The following is a 16,337-nucleotide window of genomic DNA, read 5'->3' as shown; positions in this document are numbered from 1 at the left end:
AAGAGCGGTCTCCTTAACACACAAGTGTTGCAGTGTCACGGGCGAAGTCCTACATTTTCGTTACAGCAGTGCGAACCCGGCAATTTCAGGTTCAAGTTCAACCTAAAAATTCAAAAAACAATTTAGATAATCTTAAACAAAAATTTAAAAGAATAACTTACACATTAGCCAAGTTTCTAGACGCTTCCAGCGATTGAAGTCCTTTCCATCCTTCCTGCTGGCCTATGAGGGAGGCATATAGGTGGTAGGTAGCACTGTAGCTGTAGGCCGCAGAATTTTGCCAGGGAGCTAACATGTTATTCCCAGCATGCCATTCGAAAGCACTAATCTCTTCCACGTGCTGGCGAGCTACCGTAACAGCACGACTCATCTCGTCTTTGGTTATGTCTCTGGGCATGGCTGTCAACTCACTCGACTCGGGGAATCGTGCAACAGAAGCTGGGTTATTGAATAAATTAAACATTACCATTGGAAATTCACACTGATTAGACATGGTAACTTACATGTTGTCTTGAGAATGTCTATAGACAACAAGCTCCGAAATTTCCATCTGCTGCCGTACACCACCAAGGATTGTAGAGTCATTCAATGAACCAAGGTGAACAGAGAATGGCAGGTTTGCATTGAAACACAGATGGTTGATTAGCAGAGACGCAGCAGGACACCATGGTTCCTCTCCGGGAGTACGTCATACGCTATCCACAATTGTTATTGAATTAAAGAAAAATCAACTTTAAGACAAATTTGAACTGACGTGTAGGGATAGTTGAATACGTAAGAAAGATCCGGTCGATTGGACACTTGTGGTGCTGAATAAACAGGACTATAGCTGGTAGTATTGGCATAATACCACTGAGCTGGTAGGAGAATGAGTAAACACGCAAGTGGCAGCCACTTGAAAGAATGTAATCTAATATTTAATTAAAATTAAATATTTGATTACATTACATTTAATTGAATTAATTAAATTTAATACCTAGGTGAGAGAGTCATGATGTGTAGCAGCGAAGCCTCTGGCTGAATGACTAACATTTAATATAGATGCTCACATCAAATGATTACACTTTTGATGGGAAGCCTGAGGCCACATGTTGCGTCAGCGCTTTTTTGTCACCCTTGTTTCACCCTTTTCTTTGACTAGACATAATATAATGACATACGCGTTGACAGGAGGCGTTCAGGGGCTAATTTCGTATGCCTTTTGACATAATGCGGGTAAAATCGGGGGAAAGGTAAGATAAATTCATGGTCGGGCATAAATAAGAACGGCTTCAGTGTAGTATTCGACCGCTTTAGTGGTGTAAGCTGGAGCTTCGGTGTAGTAGCTGGGAACAGAGTTGTACTTAGGATCGGTGAAGGATGATGAGGCAGTATACTAAGTCGTGTAGTACTCCGGTGCCTTGATGGTCAAACTCGGGGCAGAGTATTACTTCGGGACGTCGGTGTAGTAGCTCAAGGGAAGCGTAAGTTGTGGTATAATACTCCGGCGCCTTAGATGTGTAGTACTTAAAGCCTCGGTGTAGTAACTGGTTGTTGTTTAATGTTTAGTAAGGCGGCGGCGTTGTGATTTGTGATCCGCCATACCAATGATACAAAATTACAAAGGTACACCAGCGGTCGACCCAGCCATCACAACACCCAACAGCAGCACGTCACTATAGTTAACTAAACAATTCATAAATTTAAACATTGATATTCAGTATAAATAACTGTCAAACAATTAGAAAAGAGTACCAACTGGAATATTAACAAATAGAAAAAAACTGGGATTGATACATAACTCAATGTAAAAAACAAAATATTTACCCATGATTACGAATTGGTTACACGAAGAGCAGAGCACGAGCAATGCAGTTGGGGACAGATGCTGGACACTGCAGTTATTGCCGTTTTGAAAATCATCACTCGACTGATTTCTATACCTTCTTTTCTCTCCTTTTACACGACTTGTTTGAAGACAATTCATTTTACGCCGAGTAAGACTTCGGGGCATCGGTGTAGTAGCTCGGGGCAACGTCAATTGTACTTGGGCGCTTCGGTGTTGTAGTAATTAAGGGCCTCGATGTAGTAGGCAGGGGGCAGCATACGTAGTCGTGTAGTATTTGGGTGCCTTAGTGGTGTAGTACTTGGGAACCTCGGTGTAGTACTCCGGCTCTTTGGTGATGTAGCTCGGGGCAGAGTTATACTTCGGAGCTCGGTGTAGTAGCTCGTAAGTTGTAGCTCGTAGTAGTAGCTCGTATGGAATTGAGTCAAACCCAAACCAGCCTCTTCTGCTGGAGTCATTTCGAATCTACATCAATTGAATATCGAGTCATTTAATTGTTGAAGCTGAAATAATTTGAAGAAAAAAAAAATACCTTTTGCCACGTTCTCTGGTTGTCTCAATACTAGTTAATGCGGCACGACTAAGATGTTCAGCTTCGGTCGCTGTCTGGAAAAGTAAATGCGCGTAAGATGACGAACTGAGTCTGATGGTGATGTTCTTGTCGCGAAGGAATTTCTCCGTCTCGTCCATTAACCTCATGTTGAAGCGACCCGCGTGAGCAGCCGCGTTCACAGAGTAAATGTCAATACCCTGATGCTCACACATTTCACATTTTTCTTGGTTTTCTTGATAGCTTCGCCATAACCTGTTGAGTTAAAATAAAAATCGATTTGAAATAGAGCTCTGGTACTGTATAGGAATACCAAACAAAATTTAGGCAGTGAAATATTTACCGTTACGGCGAAGATCCGGACAACAAGTTCCTGGTTGTCCATCCGGCAGTTTGCAGCAGGCAGTATTGGGCAGTAGTGATCAGAACGAGATCGTACCACACTACGCAATCTTTAGCTAGCCGGCCAGGGCTATGACCACTCGTAACCACCAACTTTAGGGCAATAGTAAGGATATTCGTTGCTGTATTGATTGACAGCTGTTTGGACTGCTGTATGGATTGACACAGTAGTGTATGAAATGTCGACTGATGTCTCAAGTTTATAATTAGATTTCGGCACGGTATGAATAGGGACATAGGGAGGAAGAGCAGGTTCAACTTGAGGAAGTTCAAAGTAAGGTGGCAGTGTATAGTCGATGGGGGCGAGTAAGTCGGTTCAGGACTCGGTGATGTCTGGTAATTCGGGTTACGATTAGGTTTGACCTTCTCGGTCTCAAAAATCGGTTGGTAACGTCCATCGAACGGTAATTTAAATTCAAAGCCCAATCCAGAGGGATCGTATAGTAGCCTATAGCTGATCGTATTGAACCACATCATCGTCGCGTCGCGCCGCGCCGCGCCGTGCTAAAGTCTGTTGGGTTCGGGTTGATATTCAATGTGGCAGGTCGATTAAAGGGATTTTGACGTATTCAAATATCTTTTTAATTCGACCATTTGACCCTTTCGGTTTCTCGACGCCTTCGCTGCTGGAGAAGACAGAAAACAGCACGCCAAAAATGAGCACGCCAACCGTCCAACGCGGCAACATCTTGAATTCTTGAAAATTAAATAAATAAATAAATTCAGCTATAATTCATGCACGGAAATTGGATACGCCGGAGATAATTTCAAGAGGGTTTGCCCGCTTGTAAAATTTTTATAATAGGCCAAATTGAGTTCCCACTGTAGCCAAACGGTTAACAGGTGTAACGTCACAAATATAAGTTTGACAAGAGTGTCATGAATAACGTTTAATTATAACTTCACTCTTTTTTATTAAAATCGCACCATTGCTATTTAACACTGTTATAACTACATCTAAAGAAATTCTAGACAATATTAGACGTTCATCACTCCCCGCACGAAACTCTACACTGCAGCGCAACCAATATAAATTAATCCTTCATTAAATGAAAATGAATGAGCACTGACCTAAAATGAGGCCTTAGAACTCCAATATTGTAGTAGGCCCACAGTTTTTAATAATAATACACTTGGCAGAGAATAGCAACTCAATGGGATGTATGTTGCTGTTTTCACGACACCTGGTCAACTGACTCTGCTATGGAACCGTTTCTCTCTCTTGTGTTTATATACCCGATCAGGCGGGAAAGTTTGGTGGAACAACGTTTGACAACTACTACATTATAAGCCAGGCATATACAATAGCTTACCTTCATCCAGCCTTTCGCTATACAGCAGTAGTTTCCCACATAATGATTTCCTGTCTGTTAGAAATATACCTGCATCATAGACGAGAGATAGTCAGATAACGCATATAAACAATCGTATTTGTTGGCATTCGTGTCGAGTCAGTGTCTAGAATTGAAATTCTTTCTTATAGCAGAAACTTTCGCGTCTGACAGCCTTGATTATCTGATGGCGCATAGCAATTGTCAACCGTTAAAATACAAACAACCGATTGATATAGCAGCCTATTGAGAGGGAATTTCCGAACGCAGGTTTCCCCAAGTAAGAGCCGGTTTTCTATATTTGAATGGTGTGTTTTTATCGACTTTGTTTACCGAAGCAATTGTTCTCCAGACATCTAGAAAATTAGACATGGTGGGGAATCAGAAAAAAAGAAGCCGGAAAGCAATAGTAAGGTTATTGCAGGCTATTTGTCTGGCTACATGATAAGTACTCGAGAAAAAGTGTCGAAACAACATAAGAAATTGTCCATATAATAATCTGTTCTATCATGCTGCCTATGAACCAAATTGACGTTTCCTGTCGATAACCAAACTTGTTAGACTTTGATACCTTTAGAATCGCGCGTCAAAATCTGGTTTTTCAACTTTGTTGATGTTCCGGTTGATGGAGGTGAGCAACTGCTCCCAGCCGACTCGAAGCGTTTCCATGGTGTAGGCGGTTTAGGCGGTTATGAGTGTGTATCGGTTTTCAAACACCATCGATTCTTGAATGCCCTGGTTGAGCTTCTCCAACTCTTCCATGTGCGACTTGTAGGCGTAGACGTTCTGCTCCTATTCTTTCAAGCGGACCAACTGATTCTCCAATGATCCCTGAACATTCATTCAGTCGACAAAATACACAGAAAATCAGTTTGACGACATCAAAAGGAGAACAAGTCTTTGAAGAGACGGACCTGCATTCCCATTGCGATCAAAGCCACGGCGTCCATTTGGCACTCAATCCATGGTCCATCCGAGTTAGCCTTTTCGGCAAACTGGCGGCGCATAAGCTCATTGTTCTGTTGTTTACGAAGCCGGGACGGCCTCCAGAGTGCCGTCCCTTTGAGGAACCAACAGACGGACTTCCGCCCATTTGGAAGTTATGTCCTTAAACAAGAGAAAAATCAAATTAGTCCAACAACAAAGTACAACTTTTAAGGCAATTGAAGGGCTGGAGAGAAGGGTGAAAAAATCCGAATAAATAAAAATGAAAAACGATAAAAAAAAGAACATTCCCCATAAAAGAACATGCCCATTCACCAAGCAAACAGGCCATGGTTTACCTTGGGTGATGATTCATCCTTTTAACAAAATCAACGAGCGTTTGCAGCAGTTAGTTTGGGCCACACAAACACACGACACATAATAAATAAGTGATTTTTTTTTTAAATCAACGCCAACGTCGACCCAGTTGATAAGCGCCAAATTAAATTTAAAGCACGCAAATATAGTGAATCAGCAATAAAATCGTATCGAAATTATTTTAAAAACAAAAAACGACCCCCGTGTTATCTCCGCGATAAAAATCCGCAGCAGAGGAGTCGACAAGAGCAAGTGAATAATTTTTTTTTTTTTTTTAATACCTTGGCCGTAAGACTGGTGTATGGATTGTCCAAGCCGCCGGGGATGCTGTGCTGGCTAGCAAACGACTCGACTTGTTGAACCAGACCGACTGATCGATTGGTATTCCTTATCCGCCTCGCCAAGCGTGGCTTTGAACTCTTCGTGAGCCTCCAACAAGCCCTGGATTTCTTCCATCGTGTGGATGATGAACATGTCGACCAAATCCTCACGTGCTCCACCCAACCAGTTGTTTAAAGGCTATCAGTAAATAAAAAAGAAAGATAAGCTTTTGAGAAAATGAGAAAATCAGCCAATAATATGAAATTAGCTATCCAGAGTATAATGTAAGTAATACTGTACAATTCTAGAACAGTTTTAAGTTGTTCTAATTTGCCGCGTTTTTCCTCTAGTTTCCGATCAGCTGAACCAGCAACTACTCCTGATATTAGAGAAAGCGGGCTATATCGAGCACTTCCTGCAGTTGTGCAATTTTTTTTTTGTTTCAAATGGCGTCCATTGACTTCGGATTCGTAGGAGGTCCACAGAGCAAAAAAATCTACGAATAAATTGAGAAGGATTCAAGTTTTCTTTAGCACAATGAGTTCTGTTTTTCTCTTTTACCTGGGATGACGGACTTCCATTTTCATTTTCTGCTTCTGCGTCCGATCTCCGTGCCGAATGACGGCCACAACACGACGCAATTCCATCCTGGCAAAAACGAAATCCTGATTAATTATCGTATCGACTTTTTCGCTGAAAACATTTTAATACATCTTGCCAAAAGTCGTAGGCACTATCGGTGGGTCATCGAGCTGGAAAGGCAGAGCCCACGGAATATGTAAAGTGGGCGCCAAACGACGTGGAATTATATTTCCAAGAATCCTGGCGCAATCGTCGTAGTATTTTGCCGAATTTTTGACAAAACTAAAGCCAGCATTGACATCACAAACGAACGACCTGCCATTCGCCCTAACCAAGATACTTTAATTGAGCATTAATAATAAACAGCATGTAAATAGGAAATTACCTCAAGAGGTCAAAGCCGCTAACGGTTTGATTGATTGTTGATGAATCAATGAATCAAACCGTCAAAGGCTAGACAAACTTTACGCTGTTATTAACGTCCGCCTGCAGGGGACTATTCAGTTCGCTGGGTGGAAGGCTGAGCGGCTCAGAGCTGGCCGACGTTTCATGCTCCTTCACTCGACGTCCGGAAGAGTCGGAATCGACGGAAGTAATAGTCTCCGACATGCTTTTCGAGCCGTTCTTCAAGTGACGCAATAAAACACGCTGACTCATTTGCTGGTTGGGACTCGACGGATCAATATCCGGAGCGATGGCTGCGGTGGCAAGTGGAGGAGCTGATGACGTCACGATTTGATCCTCTTCTTCATCCGCCGAGGGAAGTTGAGACGAGTTGAGGGATGAGCAGGCGAAACTGGGTGGTGCCGGAAGCAACTCCTGAGCGTCCTGAGATCCCGGCCAGGGTGGAAACTGGACCATGATTTCCTTCTCCGTCTCAGATAGTTCGGCGGATGGGGGATCGGTGGGGGCTGGTGGTCGCTAGGGAGGCGGAGTGGGCGGATGGGGTGGATCTAAATCTGAATCGCAGGTGACGACAAAGGAGGTGGTGCCTTTGTCATCCGAGCTGGTGGTCCCACCACCACCTCCGCTCTGCCGGACAGCGACGGATGAATGCGGCTGGAGGACTGTAACTTGCCAAGTGCTGCCAAACTCGTCGCTATAGTTGCCGGCCGTATCCGGACACGAAACGTTCGAGTCGAACAATTTCTGGGCCTGCAGCAGTTTGCCTTCTTCCGCCGGATTGGGAGGAGGTCCATCGTGCGGATGAGGCTCCGAATCAGACCAGACGACATCTTCCACGTCGGTGAAGCCCAACGAGCGGTTCATGTCTGGCTTGGCCGGAAGCGAGGAAGCAAAGAGATCGTCGTTGTTGAGACTGCCATCATCGCTGGATCCGCTTCCGCTCAAGTAGCGGGTCGGGTCGTGAACCAGAACGCGACCGGCCACAATTTCTTCTTCGACGGGCGAGCGCGCGTCCTGATTTAATTTCATTTGTGTATACCGTGAAGGGCTGGAGGGCCGGCAGAGTGACGCTGCGGTTGGTGTTGGCCACGGGTTTGTTGCAGCCGTTGTACAGGTTCTCCTCGCTGGCCCGCCGGACGCACAAAGCCGAAAAGAAAGACGAACGCGATTTCTTCTTCTTGGCACCGTGATCCTATGGGAAAGTGATACACAAATCAAATAAAATGTTAACAAAAACAAGTTCAATCAAAAACCCCCCAGCAAAAGAATGCACTTAATAAAGTCGTTCGACAGCCCAGCTCGGCTATTTATGAGAATGCTCTTCCGACTTCCCATTCACATAAATAACACACACAGATATATTTATTATAAGAATGTGTGTCTGTGTGTCTGTGTCCACCCCTTTTAGTAGTGTAACTGGTGATGTTGGCTCCAGAGAGGTCTTTGTGTACATATCGATCCTACATCTTCTTCTCCCAGCCGTTCATCATCTTAATAGAAAATGGTGGGGGTCAACCACAATTTCTATCTTGTATTTCCCACCCACTTTTGTTTTATTACATCACCAGAGTAGGAACTCTCGAAGGCTTTATCGACATGCGCCAAATGGTAATAATATGTTACCCGTGTAAATCTAACAGAAGAGGGCCAAAAAGAGATGAACAAGTCATCCGGATGATCGATGGACCTTTTTTGTTTCTTATCCATCCTGGAATCTCTTCCTCCCTTTTCACACTGAATATTTATGATGATGAGAGAGATTCTTATTTGTTTCTTTGATGTGTATATCCCTCCCGGCCTGCGAACGAATTTGACGACAGAGAATGTCTGTTGACAATATCTGCAAAAAGAGGAGCTAGCATGTGAAAGGAATATCCAAAAAGCTGTGCCAGTATAGGATACCGGACCACTGGAGACTCTACGAGACAGAGGGGGGATCTGTATGCTCCTGCTGTATTGATTTTTCCTCTTCTCTCAGATCTCTCAGATCTCTCAGTGAGAGCAAACAAAAAGGGAAAGAATAAAAAGGACAGCCAAGGACACACACCAAGATGGCTGCCCTTACATCTATCATAATATGTAAAAAAAGATCCTGTCAGGATTTTTTTTTTTAATTATTTGGGGCTGATCAAAGTTGAGTGAATTTCTACCAGTGTTACTACCTTGCGACTCGTTAGGCATCCGAAAAATCCTTTGGCTCTTTGGCGCACGTGGGACGAGCGATCCAGCACGTCCGTTTCTTTCTTGTTGATGCAGTATTGCTCGCGAATGTCTTCGCGCGAGTAGAGGGCCGTCTCGTATTGTTGCTGCTGAGATGTAGTGGGTGGAGTCTCGGCTTTGCTTCCGCCGCCTCCGCCGGAAGCGCCGCGTTGATTTTTAGTCGTGCGACCCATTCGATCGCCAACGCCTCCGATGTTGGTCGCCTTAGTCGATCCTACGTCCACCTGAAAATACACACACACACACGTCAAAATGGTCACCAAATCGATTATTTCCCCCCTGGGCTAATTATACGTCAAAATGGAAGGGGGGAAGGGGCGTGGTGTTTCACTACTAATAATAGAAAAGGGGGTAGGATCGGTCGCTTTGATCCTGTATAAGTGCATTTGACAAGTAATTGGGAACGTCCATCATCTCTTCTTTTCAGTTTAGACGACTGAATTTGATCATTTGCTAGATTTTAATCTGTGGCAGGACTGCGACTGACCTAAATGGAAACGTCACTCCGGTTGTTGCCGCGGTTGCCTCTGCTGCCCGGCTGCTGCTGTTGGCCGCCAGCTGATGCCGACTGATGATGTGACGGTGGTCAAACGCCGAAATCTCTCGGCAATCCTCTCAACACACCTAATAAATAAAAACAAAATTTGACACATGTGTAACCATTGGTTAATCATTGCATTTGACCAGTTTTCTTAAATTGAATTCCCTCGTGAGGTTTAAGCGCGCGCGCGCCTTTATTTGAATAATCGATTGGACAATATCATCGTGTCAAAAAAAGGAGGAGGTGGATGTTTTAGCCGCAAAGTAAACAAGATTCCCTCATTTTTTTTTACCCCCCTCAGGTCCGCATACATCAGGGGGGGGGGGGGGGCGTCCATTGGGGAATCTAGGCGGATACAGGATACATACACAATATAATAACAAGGCCCCGGCATTTCTTAGATACGAGGAAATGCAGCCTCCGGGCCGTATCTACCTCACTGGCAATCCTATATAAATATATACGATGCTAATAAGCTTTTGACAGCCAGCCTCTTTCTCTCTCACGGACCTTGGCTCTCTCTCTCCTCCTCAGCGCCCAGCAGCCAGCCTTTGTGACAATTTCAACAAACGCATCGACCCTAAATCTTGTTTAGCAAACTGGCTGGATATGACATTCGATTAGAGGCTAGATGTAATATTACTATATTAGGGTTCATTACGAGTCACGCTAGACCTCAGCGCGCTCCGAAATTGCCTGTAAATCGCATCATCCAAATGATACCCCCAACCACGTTTTTTTTATCTTGGGCGGGGTATATTTTCTCCCGGCCTGTGATCATAATAATTCTCTGTCAAATAGAGAAGACGAGAGGATCAGATTGGATTTCAGAGCTATCTATATGCAAATGATTTATACACGCACCTAAAATACACGTAACAGGAATTTAGAACACTTTTTGAAAAAAAGGAATTCAAATTTTCGCGCCATGTCAAAACACAATTAAACATTCCAATCCGGATAAGATACGACCTAATAACAAAAGAAGAAGAAAAATAAAAAGAAGTTGGGTGCTGGTTTGATCGATTGTTTGTCTGCCATAGTTAGACGTCGGACAGGATTTTTTTTTTCAGGAGCCTTTACGGAATCTTGGGACAGATTGTTTCGCTGCGCCACGAAAAACAAAAAAAGATAAAAAGTTTCTTTTTATTTCCGTCTGCTGGATGACGACATCGTCGCCAACATCCAGATCAGATTTCCTATTTTGGTTTTTATTCTTTTATTATTACGCCCTCCCACCGTGAGATAACCGCATCTTGTCTGCTGCCCTGCTACTACACCGACGGCTCCCACATCCAGCACTTCCGGACATTTTTCCCCTCCCCTCGCATTCATTCCTTTAGGGCGAGAAACGAAAGTTGCTGATTATTATGTTTCCACCATTCCGGCGCAGAAACACACAGAGAAAAACCTAACCGACCCGATACACATTCAAATAGTGTCTTGTACATTCGCTTCACTGGGCGCAGCAGCAGCAGAGTCTCAGCCGTCTCTAAATATAAACTCTCTGTTTAATCTTCTGAGCTGGGAGAATAGTTTTGAACGATGGTGTGTGTGTGGGTATATATCTGGTGCACCCACAAAAGCCAGAAGGGGACATCTATACACACGCCGTTCCTATTTATCTACGTGATTGCAGGCTTTTAGGAGTTGACACAAGGCCGCTATTTATAAAGAGTGGTGGCAGCCTACTGCACTGCACATGTGTACGACTATCTACCGATAATTGTCCAGGAATAACTGAAATTAGCGCAATTCGATATAATAGGAGAGAGAGACGACGTGATAAATCAAAAAGAAAATGATGTGTGAAAGAATAAGAATAAAAATAATAATAAAGAAAAAGTAGGAGGAACCTGGCGTTGCGTGATGCTGTTGAATGATGGCGTTTCCGACTCCGGCGCTCGTGTCCAGTCTCTCGAGTAAGCTCTTATATTGATCGCCATCTTTTTGGGGGGGCTCCTTGTTTTTTTTTCTTTTTTCTCTGATGCTTCGATCCTCCTTGCTGCTCCTGGATGAGCTGCTGCCCTGGATTGGGCTAGTGCTGCCTTCCACACGAGTGAATTGATAGGTTAATAATGATGGATAGACTGTATAGCAGAGAGGCCTATGTAGTATAACGGCGAATGCTGACACACAATCGTTTGAGGAGCTCAAACCTACAGGAGCGAAAGAAAACATGGGAGTAATTTAATTCTTAATGGATATTATAGCCCACAACAATTTTATACCTCTTCGTCCATGGCTCCTCTTCCCCCTCCTGTGTGTCTGTGATGACACAAAATTCAAGAGAAAATCAATAAACAGAGGGCAAAACAAAACAAATCAACACATCAAAAAATGCCTCGAGATCTTACGACGTGATTTGACGTGTTTCTATGACACAATGATCTAAGCTGATCTAAAAGTATATAACCATTTTACTAGGCAAAACATTTACATCTATGATGCAACTGAGTTGCCAACTTGCCATGCATCTGACTTCCTTTGATTAAGTGATTCATTCTTACGGTTTAATTAACAGCAATACTTTGACATACCGCATAATTCTTCCACGATACAAGCACGACATCGTTTTTCATTTTTAAGTAAAAACCATCCTGGGATCCTGTTGGCTTTGCAAACAAAAACAATCAAGTCTGGAATTCTGGTTTCTGGATGACATTTTGGTGTGCAACATTGCCAGGTTTTAAAAAACACATCTCACCGCTCTCACTCACCATTGCAATTGCAAATTTGCAATGCGGTTTCCCGTCGGTTTAGAAACCGTTCCCTCTCTGAATCGTGATAACACATTACTCATACCCATCGCACGAAAGTTTAAAATAAAATCAGATTTTTGGAAACATAATTAACCGACGTCGCCAGAGGGCCATAGGACAATAGCGTCGCCGTGATTCTTTGATCGCACAACAATAAAATAATGTTATGACTTCCTGCGCCCTTTTAATTTCCGTGCATTTGGAATTAACAGGCGACTTTTTAAAAAGTAAATTTTCTGATGTATCTTCAAGCCTTTAATAACATGCGCAAAAAGATCTTCGACTAAAGACTAAGGGGTAATAAAAATAATAATTTTGAATCAAACAATTTTGAATTAAAATTGTTTTTGAAAACATTGGCGTGAGTCATTTGCTCAACGAAAGCGACAGCCCCTTTCCTAAATATTTGCCGCAATTCCAATCGAATTTGTGGAAACCAAAATATATTCCCTAAGAATCAATTAGTGATGGCAAATCAAACACAGATTCTGAATCCATATATAATAAAACAACAAGCTTTTGGGGGAGGGGCTTATTCATGTCACGCACAATATCACGGATAATGTCACGAACATTTTGGGGGAGGAGCTTATTCATGTCACAACGCTGTGATTGGTCAGTCGCTGCCCAAACATGCCCAAACATGCCAATCACCACCAGATGTCTATAGCATCGCCGTGATGACGCAATCTTTGATGACGCAACCATGACGCAACAAGCCAACAGCCAGAATTGCATTTTAATTTTGCCGTTATTTAAGTAATAGGTCGTTATTTTTCAATTTTAATCATTGAACTTTAAGTGTAAAAATAGGGAGATATAAGTTGAGCAAATTAAATGCAAATAACTTGCAAGGCTATTTGACTGTGAAATAAAAATCCTTCAGGATTGCAGTTGCGGAAGGGAAAATTGGATGCAAGGTTATATAAGGGCGCTTCGACACGAGGTGATGTTTAAGAAGGTGCAACACACACAGCACGAACCGTTTCTTTCTGAATTTTTACCACAAAAAAAAACAGGACGAAACATGTCTAAAAATTTGGGAGTCCCATTTAGCAACGGTATGCTTATCAATGGCGACACCCTGGGTATCACCATCAATCCCAGAACCCAGACTCCCTCAAGCGGCATATCAACAATGCCAGCAACCCCGAATAGCAATACTAACCTATTGCCAATACCTGACCGTCCTGACCTATACAATAATCAGACATTTCACAATCAAAGACCTGTCTTTTGGGATGCGCCATGCGGCATGCGCCATGCCATGCCAGAAAACCAGCGCTGCCTAAATACAACAGCCAACATTACCATAATTTGCCAAGCAACTACGGTGTCGGTCAGCGTCGTCGAAAGACAAAGGGAATTTACCCAAACCCGTACCAGACAACAACAAAATAACGACAACATGGTATTTCAAAGAGAATACCGACGACCGCAAGAACATGCGGTTCGATTTCGCCATCCGAACCAATTTGATCGATTTCCTGATAACCAATTTTGCAATCAACATCACCTTGATCGCAATGAAAGAGCTCATAAGCCGTCTGTAACTTGGTTGATACCTATGGGTGCTTCTGCCGCACCCACGAAAATACAACCCGACGCAAAATCGTCTGCCACACCTGATACAGGTACTAGACTAAAAACCACAAAACACACTGATTCCAAAAACCCGGCTAGGGTAATAAAATTAAAAAAACCAGACCATAATACACCACCAGCAGAACGTGATAACCCGGGTCCCGGACTGGATTGTCCAAATAAAAAATTTTTTTTGCCGGTCGTAATCAATGACAAACTGGTAACTATGAAAATTGATTCAGGTTGCCACGATTCTATCATTAGCAGTCGTGTCTGGCAGGAGCTTGGCCGACCACAATTAGATCCTGTCCCTGACAAGAGGTATTCGGCAACTGGAACTGAAGTCGTGTTGAAGGGACAATTCATCGCCCGCGTCCAGTACGCCGGAACGATTTTTGAGCTACCTGTTCAGGTGTCAGACAGTATGGACACCAGAAGTCTGATGGGAAGGCGCTGGTTTCCTACTCTCAACTTGGATTGGAATGGCGTATTCCACTGCACCTCGAACGTGCATCCATTACAAGAACAGACGGAAGAAAAAAGCAATCAGGAACTGCAAATGAAGCTCTACAGAAGTCAGCACTTCTATATTCAAGTCAAAGTCGAGGGCGTCAATCTAATGATGATGCTAGACACGGGAGCGACACAGTCCATTATCAGCTCGGCTGATTGGGAAAAGATTGGCAAGCCTGAACTAAAACCGACGCAGATTGTCATTCGGGATACGAGCAATAAGATCCTGCCTCTAACCGGTCAGTGCACAATCTCCTGCGAGTATAATGGGCAAAAAGCAAAAGTCCCAGTTTTTGTTTACAATGGTCAACATTACCCATTAATTGGGACGAACTGGTTTCCGCAATTTAAATTCGATTTCAATAACATCTTTGCGAAAATGACGTTCAACCAGACAGCCTGCAAAACGAAACCAATTCAAAGTAGTTCTTCCACTGAGAAAACACTGGTACCGGAAAAGATTTCCGTACCAGAACCGGACGTCAAAGAGATCCAGGAAGAATTAAAACTTCCAGAAATTGAAAAAAAAAAAAAAAAAAATGTTTTGAAAAGCGGTTTAGATGTTTTAAAAAATATATTTAAACGAAAACTACCAAATGAACAGAAAAAAGATAAAACGAAAGATAAAAAGAAAAAAGATAAATTAAAAAAAGAATAAGATAATTAGTCGGAAAAAAAAATGAAACGAACGGAAGGGCCAGGAAAGTTTTCGAGTAAAAAATGACCGGATGAAAATAGAGGGGAAAGGAATTGGAATGTAGAAGGATATGTAAGAAAATGACTGGAAGAAAAATGACCGGAAAGAGATGTAAGAATAAGAAAAACGAAACGGGAAATGCAAAGGCCTAGCCTAAATCAATAAAGGGTAGAAAAAAGAATCCCGCAATTACCAAATAAGATCATCAACCAAAAGGAGACATCACAGTTATTTTCGGTATTAGGTCGAGCGTCATATTACGTACCTGCGAATGTTAGCTTCTGAAGAAACAGTCCTCTATGAGTCGCCAGATGATGGCGTTAAACACCGGCATGATTGTACCCTCTATGGCCTACACATCACACAACACATGGACTCATTCGTCGAACAAATAGCGCATATGCAGCTTGTAAAATAAAATAAAATAAAATATCGTAAAAGATTGGTTTGTTTTTCTTTTCAGGTATAGCCGATAAAAAACGACTCGTGTCACATTTTTACGAGTCAATAAACAACCGACTATACACTGACGCGTGTGTGTAGTGTACATTATAGATGAAGCTCGAAGCAACAGGATGATAAACTATAGAACCTCATTTGGTTTTTCCCGCCAGAATATAATGAAATTTCAGGCGAACTCGGCCAAATTCACGATGAATGGTAATAACTCCATCTCTGGTAATCACAACCATTTTTTCTCTTTTTGGGCTGTTTGACATTATGAGTCATGTACTCACGTAGTTATTTTCCCTTTTCTTATATAAGACCCCTCTCCTGGAGAAAGAGATTGACGTCGGGGAAACTTTTCATTATAACCGACCAGATTCGGCCCGCCAACTCAAACACAGATGGGCTGGAAAAAGAAAAGAAAGAGTGTCATAGAGCACGTCAATTACTTTGAAAAGTTACGTGGTTGTGTATATACTTGTGTTTGCAGACTCGGTGACGTCACGCTCAAAACACCCAAATCACATAGGCGTACAATATTTTTAGACCAAAATGTCACATTTTCCGCCGAGGTCGCAAACATAACGCGCCTTGTTATATAAATAACTTTTAATAAGTAATAACAAATGACGTGAATAATATCGTTTTTAGGAAAAAGTTGCCGACCCCGTGTATGTGGATATTATTACACTCCCGCCGCCCTGAAGCAAAAAACCCTCCCCCCAAAAGTAATAATTGAAAAGTAGAGAAAAGAACCTCCTGCTCGCGTCAAATCTTCAAAAGTTTTCCCAGACGAGTTCGTGACCCACCGACACGACATATACACCCTACAGCGACACGCTCTTATAGTACTAG

General features: G+C 42.8%; 1 protein-coding gene and 2 long non-coding RNA genes across 3 annotated transcripts; all 3 read right to left on the bottom strand.

Annotated features, from left to right (window-relative positions):
* Positions 1-2,202: 2,202 nt before the first annotated feature.
* LOC124320166 lies at positions 2,203-2,773 on the bottom strand. The gene is made up of 3 exons (XR_006913800.1): positions 2,719-2,773; positions 2,358-2,630; positions 2,203-2,290 (listed from the first exon to the last, which is right to left on the bottom strand). It is a non-coding gene; the product is annotated as an uncharacterized LOC124320166 (long non-coding RNA).
* Positions 2,774-4,819: 2,046 nt separating this feature from the next.
* On the bottom strand, positions 4,820-5,914 carry LOC124320135. Its single transcript, XR_006913779.1, has 3 exons — positions 5,692-5,914; positions 5,023-5,215; positions 4,820-4,939 (listed from the first exon to the last, which is right to left on the bottom strand). It is a non-coding gene; the product is annotated as an uncharacterized LOC124320135 (long non-coding RNA).
* Positions 5,915-7,430: 1,516 nt separating this feature from the next.
* Positions 7,431-11,380, bottom strand: LOC124317736. Its single transcript, XM_046782784.1, has 4 exons — positions 11,336-11,380; positions 9,426-9,562; positions 8,881-9,162; positions 7,431-7,910 (listed from the first exon to the last, which is right to left on the bottom strand). Exons 3-4 carry the CDS (start codon positions 9,109-9,111, stop codon positions 7,638-7,640), a joined length of 504 nt encoding a protein of 167 aa, XP_046638740.1. The 5' UTR covers positions 9,112-9,162; positions 9,426-9,562; positions 11,336-11,380; the 3' UTR covers positions 7,431-7,637.
* Positions 11,381-16,337: the final 4,957 nt, after the last annotated feature.

The sequence above is a fragment of the Daphnia pulicaria genome, chromosome 1 (assembly GCF_021234035.1).
Source record: "Daphnia pulicaria isolate SC F1-1A chromosome 1, SC_F0-13Bv2, whole genome shotgun sequence".
Taxonomy (NCBI): domain Eukaryota; kingdom Metazoa; phylum Arthropoda; class Branchiopoda; order Diplostraca; family Daphniidae; genus Daphnia; species Daphnia pulicaria.
The sequence above is the reverse complement of the archived record's forward strand: the minus strand, read 5'-3'. Positions and strand labels throughout refer to the sequence as shown.

Bases quoted from the DNA above. Each gene is read 5' to 3' on its own strand.
- LOC124317736 (XM_046782784.1), bottom strand. From the start codon at position 9,111: ATGGGTCGCACGACTAAAAATCAACGCGGCGCTTCCGGCGGAGGCGGC. The intron at 7,911-8,880 runs GTAGTAACACTG...ACTTTCCCATAG, and splicing joins GATGCCTAACGAGTCGCAAG to GATCACGGTGCCAAGAAGAA.